This window comes from Populus nigra, chromosome 1 (assembly GCF_951802175.1).
Source record: "Populus nigra chromosome 1, ddPopNigr1.1, whole genome shotgun sequence".
Classification (NCBI taxonomy): domain Eukaryota; kingdom Viridiplantae; phylum Streptophyta; class Magnoliopsida; order Malpighiales; family Salicaceae; genus Populus; species Populus nigra.
The window spans coordinates 16,120,947-16,137,601 of record NC_084852.1 but is presented as its reverse complement, the minus strand read 5'-3'; the positions used below and the strand labels follow the sequence as shown (position 1 = coordinate 16,137,601).

At 35.6% G+C, this 16,655-nt stretch overlaps 1 protein-coding gene across 1 annotated transcript; it reads left to right on the top strand.

The window, feature by feature from the left end:
* The first annotated feature begins 353 nt into the window (after window positions 1-353).
* LOC133701781 (kelch repeat-containing protein At3g27220-like) lies at window positions 354-3,950 on the top strand. The gene is made up of 7 exons (XM_062125872.1): window positions 354-692; window positions 842-1,030; window positions 1,221-1,450; window positions 2,202-2,369; window positions 2,534-2,639; window positions 2,755-2,961; window positions 3,602-3,950. Exons 1-7 carry the CDS (start codon window positions 462-464, stop codon window positions 3,764-3,766), a joined length of 1,296 nt encoding a protein of 431 aa, XP_061981856.1. The 5' UTR covers window positions 354-461; the 3' UTR covers window positions 3,767-3,950.
* The last annotated feature ends 12,705 nt before the right edge of the window (window positions 3,951-16,655 follow it).

The following is a 16,655-nucleotide window of genomic DNA, read 5'->3' as shown; positions in this document are numbered from 1 at the left end:
ACAATTAAAGGAATAAGTTATGGTATTTAATACTTAAAAGTGTAAGTTATTAAATTGCTAAAAATAAAGAGATTGAATTTATTTATTTTTCATTTTTCTTCGTCTTCACTAGTCTACCAGGTAACATGAAAAAAAGTAAATTATAAAATTATTCTTTATTATAAAATAATGCTAGGTTTAATACCACTTTATTCTAAAATAATGTCTTCTTTTTCATCAATTTTTCTATATTATTTACTTCTTTTTTTTCTCTATTTGTTTTTTAAATAAATAAATTAAAAAAATACCACTCACGTAAAGGGAAAGAAAACGATACCACACGTTTTGACTAAAAACCATTGGCGCCGAAACTCTTCTCGAAACAAATCAGTCGAATGGACGACGGATTACTAAAGAAGTTCTGTATTTCAATGTGCTGCTATAAAAATAGCTTTTCTTTGGTTTCTTGAATTCAGACAAAAATGTCTAAGTTAGGGTTTGGACAGAATAACAAGCAATATGGCTTAATGAAGTTGGTGTTTGCACTGTCATTTGCAACACTTGTAGGGATCGCTCTCTTTGCCCGTTTTCTTGGGACCTCTTCTTCTTCCATTTCTTTTACTTATCAATCCATTGCATCCCTCAACAGGGCTGTTGAGAAATCTGCAGATAATAATGTAGCCAGTGACAATCACACCAACCAAGACCACCAGGTAATACATTGATCTTTTTCGTCTTCTTCTTTCTTGTTCCTTTTGAATTCTATCCAATGTGTATGGTTATCAACTGGGATATTGATCTTGTTTGATTTGATGATGTTTGTTATTGATATTGAATGCTCATTGTTTTCTTTCTCCTTTAGAAAGAAGGTTCTGAAGATAAAAATGGCAATGTAGAAGGGAGAGTCTTATCTGCCACTTTTGCTGATTTACCAGCACCGGAGTTAGAATGGGAGCAGATGCCATCAGCACCTGTGCCTCGTCTTGATGGTTATTCAGTACAGATCAAGAACCTTCTTTATGTATTTGTTGGATATAGAAACCTTGACCATGTGAGCATCTTTCATTATTTGCCTGATTTATTATGTTCTCTTACCTTTGAGTCCAATTGAGGACTAATTTTCAACAATGCTTCAAAAATATTTCGTATTAAACCATGGAATGGATTTTTGTGATTAAAATCAATGATTTTTTATTTTTTGTGTTTTATTTCTTGTCTGATTGGATGTTTATATCTTATAGGTACATTCTCATGTTGATGTATACAATTTCAGTGATAATACATGGTGTGACAAATTTGATACCCCAAAAGACATGGCAAATTCACATTTGGGAGTGGCAACAGAAGGGAGATACGTGTACATTGTCTCGGGACAATATGGTGCTCAATGCAGGACAGCCATAACTAATTGTTTTTCACTGGACACTAAGACAAGGAAATGGCACCGATTGCCTCCATTACCGGCACCAAGGTACTTTACTTGATCAGGAAATCCATGAATGTTGAACTTACTTTCTTATCCAATCTGGGAATCAGAATTTTCAACTGCTTATTTCAAGTCCGTTTCATTATCAAGCTAATTCCTGTTTCTAGTGTTTTGACCAATGAACCTCTTTCATGTGCCTGTATTTGTGTGTTTACTACCTTGGCAGCTAATTTGTCATGTTTTGAGAGTTGTTGATCTTTTTATTTAGAGAAAACAAGTGTTGTCATCACATTCCTGAGAAAAATCTGATAGCCTGTAATCATCAGATTCTTTCAAATATTCATGTGATGTGCATGTTCATCTATGCAGGTTGAATGATTCCATCGTAACTCTGTTCCCAAACGCCAATTTATCATCATTTTCTTGCCATTTTTTCGTTATTGATTCTGTATTGGAGTTTCTATGAGATAATTGGTTTCCGTTAACTGATTTTTAATATGTCTAATGAGCTGCGGTGGGTTTGGTACCACAATAGGCCTTTGTCTGGATTAACTCCTTTATGCATAGCAACATCAATTTAGCTTTTGATGCTTAGGTAACAGTTGTGATCTCAAAGGATCAAATTTATTTCTGTACTAGCACGACCTAATATAGTTTGGCATTGACATTAGAGAACATGAAAGAATTGCAACTGTGAAATACGAGATGTGTTAACTATAGCAGTCTACCCAAAGCTGAGTATTTCAAAGCTATGTACTCAATGCCTTAAATGAATGTTATTAACATGAGTTTTCAGGTATGCTCCTGCAACTCAATTATGGAGAGGCAGACTGCATGTGATGGGTGGCAGCAAGGAAAATCGCCACACACCTGGAGTAGATCACTGGAGTATTGCAGTAAAGAATGGAAAAGCATTGGATGAGTGGCGCACTGAAATACCTATTCCCCGTGGAGGGCCACATAGGTCTGCTTGCTACCTTCATTTATGTTTGAAATTGGAAACAAGATTCTGTTCTGAGGGTTAATTCGCCTGGATCATTCCTCTTCTGCAAAAATGTTTCACATCCAACTCTAATAATGCGGTGATTATCTTCCGTATTCTAACCGTGAATGTCACTTTGGTGACAGGGCCTGTATCGTGGTCAATGATCGGCTTTTTGTCATTGGGGGTCAAGAGGGTGATTTCATGGCTAAACCTGGGTCTCCTATTTTCAAGTGTTCTCGAAGGAAAGAGGTATACAGGTTGATCATTTTGTTTTGATTAGAACATATTGGATTTTAGCGAGCTGTGCTCTCTCTGTCATTGTTGGCGGTATATGATATAGCTTTCAGACTCTGCAATGTTTCAGGTAGTTTATGGCGACGTTTATATGCTAGATGATGAAATGAAGTGGAAAACTTTACCTGAAATGCCAAAACCCGACTCCCATATTGAGTGTGCTTGGGTAATTGTCAACAACTCAATTATCATCACTGGAGGTACTACAGAAAAGCACCCAAATACGAAAAGGATGATGCTGGTTGGAGAGGTGTTCCAATTCCATTTAGACTCGCTGGTACGGATCTTCACCTTTCCCACTCTTAAGAAGGATTATGCTTCATGTTCATATCATGTATTTTCAGCTGTCTGTTTGGTCAATAGAATACCTGTCATAGACCACTTTAGTCGACAGTAGCTGGTCGTTCTTGCTGTGTCGACTCATTTAGGAGCCGATGATGCAGTCACTTCTAAGTTGGAAGTTTCCTTAAGTGCATTGGAAAATATCAAAACTCCCAAAAGCAGTCTCCTTTTGTGCGTTGGAAAATATCAAAACTCATCTTCATACGTTATGTTTTGCTACCCTCATGTCCTCTATAATCTAAAGAAATAAGCAGCTATTCACCAGATACGCGTGCTGTTGGCCTTGTTTCTGTAAGCAATGGTGTCATCTGTCATCAATGGCATTTCGCATAAAATGAGCAATGCCAACCCCGCTTGCAACAAGGCCACTCCGCTAATTTAAGCTAATCTTTCTTTATGTACTCACTTACAGCTTCACTAAAATCCAGATTTTGGGTGTTAGTGGTAAAAAATTTTCCTTTGAACAAATACAAGAGAAGTCGGTGACTGTTAAACAAATTTCTTATATCAGTTTTCTACAGATGGTTATTACAACGGGCAAACATTTGAAAATTTCTGTCCATTTTGAATTGCAGACATGGTCAGTGATCGGAAAGCTTCCTTTCCGAATAAAGACTACCCTTACTGGTTTTTGGGATGGCTGGTTGTACTTTACATCAGGGCAGCGGGACAGAGGACCAGATAATCCACAGCCAAGGAAAGTCATTGGAGAGCTGTGGAGAACCAAATTGCACCTGTGAATCAATTTGTCAACCTGGCTACTCTTTCAACAATATTACAGCTCTTACAATTTTGACATTGCCTTCTTCCTACAATTGAAAAGGCATCAATTTATCCTCTCTTTGTGCATTTTCAATAGCACTTTTTGTACAACCCATTTACGCATTTTACGATTACCAATATCATTACACTTTATTGTTTTCATATCGAACCTTTTTGCCGCTCTGCTGATAAGTAATGGAGTCCTGGGTGGCTGTTTGACCGGCTGGCTAGATCTTAGACACCCTTCTGTCTTCCGGCAACATTGTGCAAACTTTCATATTGTTCTCGTACTATAGCAGCACAAACTAAACCACAAAGAAATCTGATAAATGAAATGGATCCAAGACTGCGTAGTATGAATAAGAGTTCTCAGCTCGGAGAGTATATGAACACATTTCGAAAAGAAGGAATTTACAAGCACAAATCACAGAAACAAGGTCCAGTTAACTTTGGTTATCCAGCCCTGCATTTACAATTTGGCCAATATGCCATGAATGAACAAGTCATCTATAGACATACACGAATATGACAGGGATTTTTTCTTTCTTTCTTTTTTTCAGTTGTTAAATCTCCTGTTACAAGTGCAAAAGCGCTATAACTGCCCTGAAGATAAGGTAAAAACAAGTGCAAAAATGTCAAGAGTCAAGGTAGAAAGAAGCGTCCGTTAATCTATGCTTATGAATCAATTATCAACATGGATACACAGCTTCCAGACAGTTGAATAGAACAAACATGACTTCGTGAACGATTGTTTCCGCGGCAGCTGTTGTGTTTTTTCCTAACCTTAATTATATGATGTTTGGTTAGCTGTGGTTTAGTTCATAGGACCATCAGTAAATGAGGTTTGACCAGGTTTTGGTGAAGCAATTTTTATATATTTTCAGTGAACCACACTTCTTGTGTTTTTTATTTTTAGCTGCTTCATTTTTATTGTTGAAGAGACATACCAAAATAACCTTCACATTCCTTCAAGAAACAACTGTATAAATTAAAAAAAGCTATAAATTATATCTAAAATGTTTGTATTTGAACAGATTGTATTAAGCGTGCTTGATGTCAATAAAAAAGACCAATTTTTTAATTTATTAAATGATAAAGTAGAATGAAATAGGTGTGTAAATTTAATTAAATCTACAATATTTCAATTAAAAATCATTAATATTAATATATGTTTTTTTTAGTTGTTTTATAACCTTAATTTAAAAAGTATTCTTAACTAAATACATTAAATTATTTTTTGTTAAATTTCAATTTCAACTACAATTTTAACCAAACATATATTTTACCAAATTAACCTTAATTAAAAATACTTTTTATAAAATAACTTTTTTAAAATCATAACCACAAATTATCACACTGCTATAGACTGTGAAACTAGTACCCATCAGTTACCCTGAACGGTATCCAAAATACAATTACCTGTGAAACAAGAAACAAAAGGATTGAAGACACGAGGCAAAATGATTAACGAACAGGGTCGGATTTATACGAGGAAAAAAAATCAGCAAATGATGCAAAACATTCAAACCTCCCCTTTCACACAATGAAACCACTATAAATGTAGGTTCTGCGACCTATCAAAGATTTTCAAATTAAATATGGATCCTTGTAAGATATGTGGTTTTTCCATCTTCAGTAAATTTTTTTTCTTTTATTGATTCTTTCCAAAATAATTTTTTTCTGTTAAAATGCCAGCACAAATTCAAAAATGGTAACAATTGAGATTAGCTTTTTGAGCTTTACTCTAAAAGACAAACGACCACTTATCACTGTACTTTTTGTTGCATTGACAATTCTAGCTAGTGTTTACTTGATCAACAAACTTTTCATCCTCAGTTAAAAGACATGATATCCCTTAGTTTTAACTGTCACATCATTATTCATGAAAGCAACCATCAATTGCAGCGTGTGGAGGCTCCATTTCATTGACTTGGTTCATATTCCTCGCATGGAATCCATGAGCCCAAGGGTTGTGTAGTAATTTTATATTTCACAAGATCCGTCATTATTTTCTGCAGAAAGTTTTATTCAAGTTGAGATGGACACATTAAACAAGCACATAAAAAATAAACATACAGTAGGGATGGAGAAAGAGAGATGTGCCAAAAACTCATAATGGTGATTATAAGTTGTAAATGCAGTCTTGGATATGTCTTCAGAGCTTATTATGATCTACTGATAGCCTGCTCTTAGGTTAATCTTAGAGAAAAATGTCTCATCCACTAGTTCCTCAAGCAATTCCTCAATTGAAAGTATAGGAAATATGTTTTTAACTATCAATTTAGTTTGTTAAGTGTCATAGGGTTCACACAAAGTTTTCATGAGTTATTCTTCTTTTTTCACTAAGACTACTAGAAAAGTAAAAGGGTTATAGCTATGTTATATAATGTTAACTCTAGTATTTATAAAACCATCTTCTCCCCAGTATCCTTCTGTAACCCTAAATATCTATAAGGCCACCCTAAATATCTATAAGGCCTCAGGTCAATAGATTGAGTACCATCCTTTAAAGGTATAAAATGGTTGTGTGGTCTTAGGCCATGCAAGTCGATCCCTTATCTAAGTTAGATTGTCCAATATGTGGTTGATTTATTGAAACTTGAGTGTTTGTAACCTGACAGAGTGTTTCCCAAACCACTCAAAAATCATCCACAACTCCTTATAATTTGATACAATATTGTTTAACATGGCTAACCATTATATGTCTAGCATCATATCATAATTATTCAACTTGACAATGAATTCATCAGCCACAAAATTAACCATTTGTATCTTCCATTTGAAGTCTTTGCATACAGTTGTGCAAAGCATTGTTCCTCTATTTATTGCTTTTATTGTTAATGGTTTTATGGCTATAAGGTCACATTGCAATTTGATGGCCAAGTAAATGTTGATAAAATTATGAGTGCTGCCCAAATTCACCAAGATAAAAAGTGGATGTTTATCTACTTGTCCAGTAACCTTTGGAGTGAGGAAACTAATGACTACTTCTAAGGTATTGATGGAAATGTGTGGGGTAATTAATTTGCTCATGACTGAATGTCTCTTTCTTAAACCCACTATTATCCTTCACTCCTCATCTTCATCCTCCATTATATGTGGTAAGTATAACTTCTTGTTTTTACACTTATAATTTGGTACAAATTTCTCATCATACCAAAAACATAAGCCCTTAGCCCTTCTTTCATCTAATTCTTTATTCCTTATAAGTATGGTAGGATTTATTGTTGGTTTGTAGTGGAAGTTTTGGTAAAAAGTAGGTAATAACCTAAATTGGTTAGGTTTTTGGTTATTTAAGGTCCAAGAAGATGGTGTTTTGTAAGATGTTTGGTGGTTGATAGTTTTGTGTTAGATTGTTTGGTTGTTTTGTGAAAAGATTTTGAAATGGTTCTTGTGAAATCTTCTATAGGATAAGGTATTTTCTTGTAGACTTGATAGATTGTAAGCTTGTTTTAAAGCACTTGGTTCAAATATTTTCACCAAATTTTTTATTTCAACCTTTAAACCCTCTCATAAAAAAACATTAAAGTTTGTATATTATTAATCTCTACCCTATATATATATATATATATATATATATATATATATATATAAGTCTCTAACATAAGCCTCTAGATCTCTCATCTACTTGAGATTCTTATATTCTTCTACTGGATCTTTTTGCCACCCAAACCTATAGCACATGGCCTCCATATACTCACTCCAGGTTACTATGTGACTTTATTTGCTTCTTATAAGATTTTTATGCAAATATAGAGCTATTTCCATTTAGATAATAAGAGGATAACTTAAGCTTATCAATTTCAACATTTTTTTTCTGTCGAAGTATTGATTTCACTTGTACAATCACTTATAAACATCATCTCTATCAAAGTAGGAAAGTTTTTTTTTTTTGGTTTATATACCTTGTGAGTGGAGTAGTTTCCCTCACAAATCCTCCTAGTTAAATGGTTGATGTTCATTTTTATATTGGTCTATCCAATATTAGTTTGTAGCTTATATAATAAAGAGTTTTGCTGGTAAGACAACCCACTGATAATTCTTTGAGCTCCTCAATACTAGCATCTTGAGTGATTTGATGGCTTGTAATTTCTATCTATATGCCTCCAAAAAGCCAAAAACATATTCATGTCTCTATGATTGTTCCTTGTTTGCACCTTTAAAAGACTCATTCAGTTTCCTGAGATCTTGGGACATAATGTCTAGCACCATGAATAAAGTTTGAAGATCAATGACTCTAACACCGCTAGGTGTAAGTGATATTTTAATGAAGCCTATATTAATGGCCTCCAGAGATCAGTATGGTGTTGTTAATGGTAGGAAAAACAAGAGAGGAGGAGCGAGAGAGAATTAAGTCATTGCATCATTCATTCATTTTTTTGCATATCTTTTAGCAATTTTGTTACAATGAATATAAAAAGACATTACTTCTAGAAGACAAATAACTAACTCTCTTATAAGCCTACCTGTGCCCATCTTGTTAACTAATTAAAACATTGTATGTAGCATAGATAAAATGATGTGTATCATCAACGGCTTCATTCTAATGGTCATATTATTCAAAAAGATCTAACTCTTTGTTCTTCATTAGTTTCTTTCACGCTACCAGTAACTAATCTTGTACCAAGTTGATGAGGATGATGAACCAAAAAAGAAAGAGGAGGGTGATGCTGAGGAAGTTGACAAGGATAAGGAGTCTAAATCCAAGAAGAAAAGGAATAAGGATATTCCTAATTGGTGGAAATAAGAAACCTATCTGGTTGTGCAAGTTTAAAAAGATCATTAGTGAGAGGTATGCTTTTTACCATAAAAGCTTGACCAATGTTTAGGAGGACTATTTGGATATTAAGCACTACTACATTAAGGTTTAGTTAAAGTTCAAGGCTAATTTCTTTGTGCCAAAAAGAACTTTATTTATTAGTAATAGTCAATATCAACCTTTTCGTGATATTTTGACATCTACAGAGTTAAGGTTTCTACTATGAGCGTTGAAAGAGTTATGTCCAAATTATATGGATATGAGAAGAAGCCTTTTATGCTAAAATCCTATTAAGCAATTAATATTCAAGGAGTTCTCCAATCACAAGTTCCTTGTGAAGCCAAGGATATTGGTGGATGATAAATCCCCTCTACTTTCACAAATAAAATAAATGATAATAGTGTTGATGTCATGGGATCAATCAAATGATCTAACTTGTTTCATAATAATGCTAAGTTAGAAGACTTGAAGGAATTAAACAAGCAATTTCTAGATTTTAATGTGAATTCTTAGGGGGGGAATCTATTAATATAGAGGGTATTGTTACAATATCAAAGATTGAAGAATGGCACTAACACCAACTTAAACAACTAGTGCAAAGTGGTAGAAATAATATTGAAGGTTAATTTCAACATGTGATTGCTAATAGTTCTATGTGATTGAATGTTAGTTAACAATTAGAGTTAGTTGGAAGGATAATTAGAAGTTAGTTTATTAGTTAGTGAAGAACTTAGTTATGCAAAAATAAATAATGAGCGAGCAATAAAAAGTAATCTTTTTAGTTGAGTAATGTGTTAGTTCTCCCTCCCTTTTTTTCTTTTACTTCTCCCTTTCTTTTGTAGTAACTTGTGAAGAATATCCTAACAATTTGTTTTCTTAAAAACTTTCTTGAGGTTAAAGATTGATTGATTTTGTATATATTGGTGTTGAGGTAGATGGCATGAGAGAGAAGTAAAATGAAAAAGGTGTGTTTTGGGTATTTTTTGAAAATGTGTTTGCCTTAAATTGATGTTTTCTTAGTTTTTTTAATAATTTTGATGTGCTGATATCAAAAATAAAAAAAATCTAAAGAAAAATTATTTTATTACTTTTCAAGTAAAAAGCACAGCACACAACAATACCAAACACGTATAAAATATATTTTGGTTTGTTAATTTCAAGAAAAGGATCAAAAGAAAACAAAAATCTATCTTTTTTTGCTTGCAATTGACTTAGTAAGGCGATATGTCAAGTATTTTAAAATTCATATATTATTCATTATCTATTGGATATAAGATTTAAATATTTATATTTTTTTATTAGGTTTTAAAGTATCATTTGGATATTCATTTTTTTACTATTATTTATTATTTAATTAAAATTAAAATTATATATATATATATAGAGAGAGAGAGAAAGAGAGAGAGTGTGTGTGTATACACTAAATGATAAAATTATAAATATTAACCATCTATATGTGTATTATATTAATATTATATTGGATTCAAGAAAATATAAATATTATATTTTCCAGTTCACTATTACAACTTAAGCCATAAAAAAAACCACCTTATTTTGTTTATAAAATTTTTTCACATTAAAAAAATAAAGCATAAGTACTCACTTATAATAGTCATTAATGTTCAAACACTTACTTACATAATATATCAATTCAAATTATTCATTAGACAATGATGGCGTGGAAAAAACTAAGCATGTTTGGTTTAGTTGTTGGAAATAAGTTTTTTTTATCTTCAATTTTTGTTTTTTATTTTGAGCTTTCTCATTTCTTATAAAGAAAGTAAAAATAATGTTCTTTATATCTCATATGAAGGTGAGAAAAAAAGTTTCTAGCACAAAGTTCCAATATATTAATGAAGCTAAATATAAAACTTAGAAACACTCTTTCTGATTAAAAAAATAGTGAAAATAATATTCAAACGTACAATTATAAAAGACAGACACACATCATATATTTGAGTTGCTTTGTCAAATAAGCATTTAAATTCAGCCTCCACAATAAAAATTAACAAGGACAGATAGGAGAGAGGTCTCCTTTCACCTGATCAAGTCCAGCATCTTGCATTTGTTTCCCAGTATCTTCAATAGGTTGGCAAGCATCAGTGACTTGCAATCATATCATGACGACATTCAGTGCCCAGAACAAGCTTCTATATTGCTTATAGCTACTTGTGTGAAGTCAGAAAGCTGCGGAAATGAAAATAATGGATAAAAAACTTATATTATAGAGCAGTACGAAAATGGTGAGACACTCAGGACAACTGTAGTTGCAGGCATGGCTTGCGAACTTCCACTCCATTTACCCTTAAAAGTTAAAACCTTTTGTTTTTAAGAAAACACAATACAAAGGTGCAATGAATAACGAAAGCTTGTTCTAAATAAAGCCTCCAGGTCATCATCTCATGGTAGGATTGAAAGTGACATAATCGATAGCTTCAAAATCAAGGGGCCATATTACTGTAAAAGTGAAAAATTAAATTACCTTTCAGGAGGAATCGCACAAGGCCTGATAGCATTCTGCAACTTTTTTTCCTGAAACTCAAGTTGCTTGTATCTTTCACCTCCTTAGCCTTCTCGTTCTGCAGTTTTCTAGTGATTTAGAAATAACATCGTAGTTTGAGGAGTTTTTCAGGAAAAAAAAAAGCTCACGAGTACATAAGACCAAATTCCAACTTTTGATAACAAATGAAATTAAGTTTTCATGAATATAAAGGAAATCCCCACAGATTCAGCAAATAATCCCTTGCCCCCTGCACAGGATTGTGCAACCATCACTCAAGCCTAATATCAAGCTTGTAACGGCAAATAAATCTTCACTGTAAATGCAGTGTAAATGCTAAGACGCAACCTTAGCTTTGTTTCTAAATTCAAACCTGCAATCCTGTGTATATATATGTTAACAGTTGTATTATTCAAAACTATGAAAAACATATTATTCTGAAGTTTATCAATTAGCTCAATTCTCTAAAAACTTCTTATCTTCATCATGGTATCAAAGCAAGAAATCTCCAACGAGAATTCGATCCCTCATAATCATAATCCAATCTCAACTCCACCCTCTCCAACTGAAACACCCCTGATTTCCCTCAACATCACATCCCAGATAAATGATAAACTTACCCCCTCTACATTTCTTCAATGGCGCGCTCAATTTGAAGCCTTACTCATCGGGTATGATCTTCTTGACTATGTCACTGGAGAAAAAATCTATCCCATACCCACCAGCACATCAATATGTGCTGTCCAACGAACTCACTGGATAAGGTAAGATAAGCTTATCCTCAGTGCCATTTTGGCATCTACATCTACCGTCATCACTCCTCTCATTTCAATGGACAAGACATCAAAGGATGCATGGCATAAATTACATACTCTGTATGCAAGCAAGTCCAGAACCAGAGCAATGCAACTTAAAGAAGAACTCACAATGATAAAGAAGGGCAACCAGTCAATTCAAACATACCTTCACTCTGTAAAATCATTGGCAGATGAAATCTCCCTCATAGATCACCCAATCTTTGAAGATGATCTAACGCTCTATATCCTAAATGGCCTGGGAACTGATTTTCGTGAAATTGCAGGTCCTATTCGCGCCCAAGAACGACCACTCACTTTTGAGGAACTTCATGATCTCCTTGTCAGTCATGATGCATATCTTCGTCGCCTTGAAGCCTCCTCCCATCCACTGATTGCTTCTGCAAACTACACGCACAGACGGGCTTCTTATGGTCAAGACAATCAGTCTTTTAAATCTGCCCCAAAGCCCCACTTCTTTGACAGGTCATATGGCTAAAGAAACAAACCTCCAGCTCACTATCGCCAGCCTGGCAACCCGAGAGACAGCAACAAAAATTATGGACCACGTCGTTTTTCTCCCAAATGCCAACTGTGTGACCGCATGGGTCATACTGCAAAACATTGCAGTCGTTTTCAGTACAACACACCAACAGCAAACTGTGCTTCCACCTCACCAGCACAGGATACAAAATGGCTTATAGACTCAGCCACGTCTCGTAATATTACTGGTGATCTTGCTAATCTATCTATTCATTCAGAATACGATGGCACTAACGAAGTTATTATTAGTGATGGTTCAGGTTTGCCTGTTTCTCACATTGGCTCCTTAATTTTTCAATCTCCCAACCGTACCTTTCATTTAAATGATACCATTTGTGTTCCTAATATACAAAAAAATCTCATATCTGCTCATCAATTTACTCGTCAAAATCATGTTTTTATTGAGCTTCACCCTTCTTTCTTTCTTGTTAAGGACCAAATCACGGGAGCGGTTCTGTTCCGAGGAGCGTGTGACAATGGTGTATACACCCTTCCGAAGTCAATGGTGCAGTCTTCTCCTACCATTGTTGCTAACGTGCATGAAAGAATATCTATTGACGGATGGCACAAACGTCTTGGGCATACATCTCCTAAATTGGTTACTCACCTTATCAACTCTTTTTCCCTTCCAACAATCAACAAAAAAAATATTTCTCTTTGTTCATCATGTTCTATTAATAAAGCTCACCGTCAACCATTTCGTCAAAATAGTCTCTTGAGTCATGCTCCTCTTGACTTACTTTATACTGATGTGTGGGGTCCCTCAAGTACAATTGGCATCACTGGGGCTCGTTACTATCTAATTTTTGTTGATCACTTCACGAAATACATTTGGTTTTATCCTATGGAAACAAAATCAAGTGTTCGCATCATCTTTCCCAGTTCAAAAATCTTGTTGAAAACCGGTTTCAATTAAAAATTAAATCTGTCTACTCTGATAATGGTGGTGAATTTGTTGCCTTAAAACACTATTTTACAACAAATGGAATCAGTCATTACACCACAGCTCCTCATACCCCGCAACAAAACGGTGTTTCTGAGCGACGTCATCATCACTTGGTTGAAACCGGTCTCACATTACTACATGATGCGTCCCTTCCACTACAGTATTGGCCCTATGCCTTTTCCACCGCTGCATACCTTATTAACCGTCAGCCCACACCTCTCCTCCAACATAAATCACCGTTTGAAATTTTATTTACACAGTCTCCAAATTATAAAAAGCTAAAAAAATTTGGTTGTCTTTGTTTTCCTCTTATCCGGCCATATAACACAAACAAGTTACAACCAAAATCCATTCCTTGTATTTTCGTAGGATACTCCTTAACACAAAATGCATACAGTTGTCTTGATCCCCTGACAAACCGCCTATATCAATCACGCCATGTCATCTTTCATGAAAATGAAAATGGTATCCCCTCCAGCCAATTTTTTACACCTAGCCCGACAAGTGCCTCCCCTGTTCATGGAAATTCTTCATCTCCTCCTACGCCTCCACCAGTGACTTCGGCAAGGGTACCCATTCTCACTGCTCACTCAGGTAATGAATCCCCCACTCTGTCTTTTACTTCACATGAACTCACATCTTCATCTTCTCCTTCAGCATGTTCTGCTCCCAGTATTTTTCAACCTACCTCATCTCCCCTGCCAAATCTTTGTAACCCATCCTCATCAGTTCTTTGTGCAGTTTCGCCCACCTCACCTCCTCATCCCTCAAATCCTGCACCCAACCGGGCTCACTTAATGGTCACCCGTTCCATGAATAACATTTACAAACCCAAACAAGTTAACACCACCACAAAACACCCCCTCCCAAGTACTGCAGAGCCAACTTGTGTGGGACAGGCTCTCCATGAGCCAAACTGGAGATTAGCAATGTCTGAGGAACTCACAACCCTCATGAGGCATGGTACATGGGAGCTGGTACCGCCTCCTCCTGACTGCCAACCAGTTGGGTGCAAATGGGTTTTTCGGGTCAAACGACATCCTAATGGTTCCATAGCTCGGTTTAAAGCCCGCTTGGTTGCAAAAGGATATCATCAACGGCCTGGCCTGGACTACAGTGAAACGTTCAACCCTGTTGTGAAACCTGCCACCATCAGAACAGTTCTCACAGTGGCTGTCATGCAAGGCTGGTCATTGCGGCAACTAGATGTAAACAACACCTTTCTGCATGGGAACCTGTATGAAACAGTTTATATGTCACAGCCACCAGGGTTCCAAGATACCACCACTCCACATCATGTCTGTCGGTTAAACGAGGCAATTTATGGCCTCAAACAGGCCCCTCGTGCTTGGTATTCTGCTCTGCAACAGGCCATTCTGAAACTGGGATTCCACAACTCCAAAGCCGATCCTTCTCTATTCATCTATCACAGTGCAGCTGTTCTGTGTTATCTACTGGTCTACGTGGATGATCTAGTCATCACTGGTAACACTCCATCCTTCCTGACTCATGTGATTCATCAACTTGGCATCCAATTCTCATTAAAAGATCTGGGCACACTTCATTATTTTTTGGGGCTAGATGTTATACCCACCAAAAACGGGTTGTTCTTATTGCAACATCAATACATACGGGACCTTCTCTTCAAAACCAACATGCAGGGTGCTAAGGATGTCTCTTCTCCTATGTCCACATCAGTCCAGCTCAAGCTTATTGACGGCAGAGCACCTTGCAACAGCACTGAATTTCGAAGTATCATCGGTGGTCTACAATATTTGTCCCTTACTCGTCCTGACATTTGCTTCGCCGTTAATAAGTTGTCACAATTCATGCATCAACCCACAGTCACTCACTGGTCTGCTGCCAAACGTTTGCTCCGCTATCTGAAGAAAACCATTTTCCTTGGCATTCACATAAATCATCAGTCTTCATTTGATGTTACCACCTTTGCTGATGCTGACGGGGCTGGAAATTATGATGATCGCACCTCTACTTCAACTTACATTACATTTCTGGGGATCAATCCCATCTCATGGAGCTCTAAGAAACAACGGGCTGTCGCCAGGTCCTCAACTGAAGCTGAGTATCGTTCACTAGCCACTGCTACGTCTGAAACAGTTTGGTTGATGTCCCTGTTCAAAGAACTCAGTCTCCCAATTCCCTCTCCACCAAGACTGCTGTGTGACAACCTGGGAGCTACACACCTCAGCTTCAATCCAGTTCAGCATTCCCGGATGAAACACATTCAGATAGACCTCCACTTTGTCCGTGATATAGTTCAGAGGAAGATTCTCAATGTTCAGCATGTCACCACTTATGACCAACTGGCAGATTTTCTAACAAAGCCTCTGTCTTCCCAACGTCTGCATTCTTTACTGCTCAAGATTGGCTTAGCTGATGGCTCATCCATCTTGCGGGAGCGTATAAAGGAAATCCCCACAGATTCAGTAAATAATCCCTTGCGCCCTGCACAGGATTGTGCAACCATCACTCAAGCCTAATATCAAGCTTGTAACGGCAAATAAATCTTCACTGTAAATGCAGTGTAAATGCTAAGATGCAACCTTAGCTTTGTTTCTAAATTCAAACCTGCAATCCTGTGTACATATATGTTAACAGTTATATTATTCAAAACTATGAAAAACATACTATTCTAAAGTTTATCAATTAGCTCAATTCTCTAAAAACTTCCTATCCTCATCAATGAATGCCTTCATGATTTCTTGTTTCAATTACAATCTTTTACCTTTACCATTAGGTATTAGATGTGTGTAAGCCCCAATTTATGTTTTATGAAATTTTTATGAATGAACATAGCCCTTTACTTGTTTAATTGCAGATTTCACGAAGTGATGTTCTTTTAAAGTGAGGTGGAATCAGACTCCTCAAGATAACTATCCACACAATTTTAACAATGATATTCAAAAGGCTATAATTGATTTTGAAAGGCTATAATTGTCACAAATTTTGAAGTATTTGACAAATCAAGCATCAACCGAACATTGAGTTTATTTGGGACACGAGGAGGGAGGAATTCTATATCAAGCCAATTGAAACAAATCATATAACACAATCTAATATAATATAAAAGGATCAAATTAAAAAGAAAAAAAAGTTAAGTGATAGAAAAATCAAATAAAAAAAAGCACATGATGCACTATTACAATCCAAATAGAGGTTACAGTAAAACCATAAGATGTTTTAGTTTTCATTTAAATTTAATTTAAATATAGATTATTTTGAAGACACTTGGATGGCATTCCAATAGGCCACCTGATTCGCGTAACTGCAAGACAAACAGGGGTCACGAAATAGACAAGCCGAC

Coding starts and splice junctions, on each gene's coding strand:
- LOC133701781 (XM_062125872.1), top strand. CDS start 462: ATGTCTAAGTTAGGGTTTGGACAGAATAACAAGCAATATGGCTTAATG. Junction 1,451..2,201: donor CCTCCATTACCGGCACCAAG/GTACTTTACTTG, acceptor ATGAGTTTTCAG/GTATGCTCCTGCAACTCAAT. Junction 2,640..2,754: donor AGTGTTCTCGAAGGAAAGAG/GTATACAGGTTG, acceptor GCAATGTTTCAG/GTAGTTTATGGCGACGTTTA.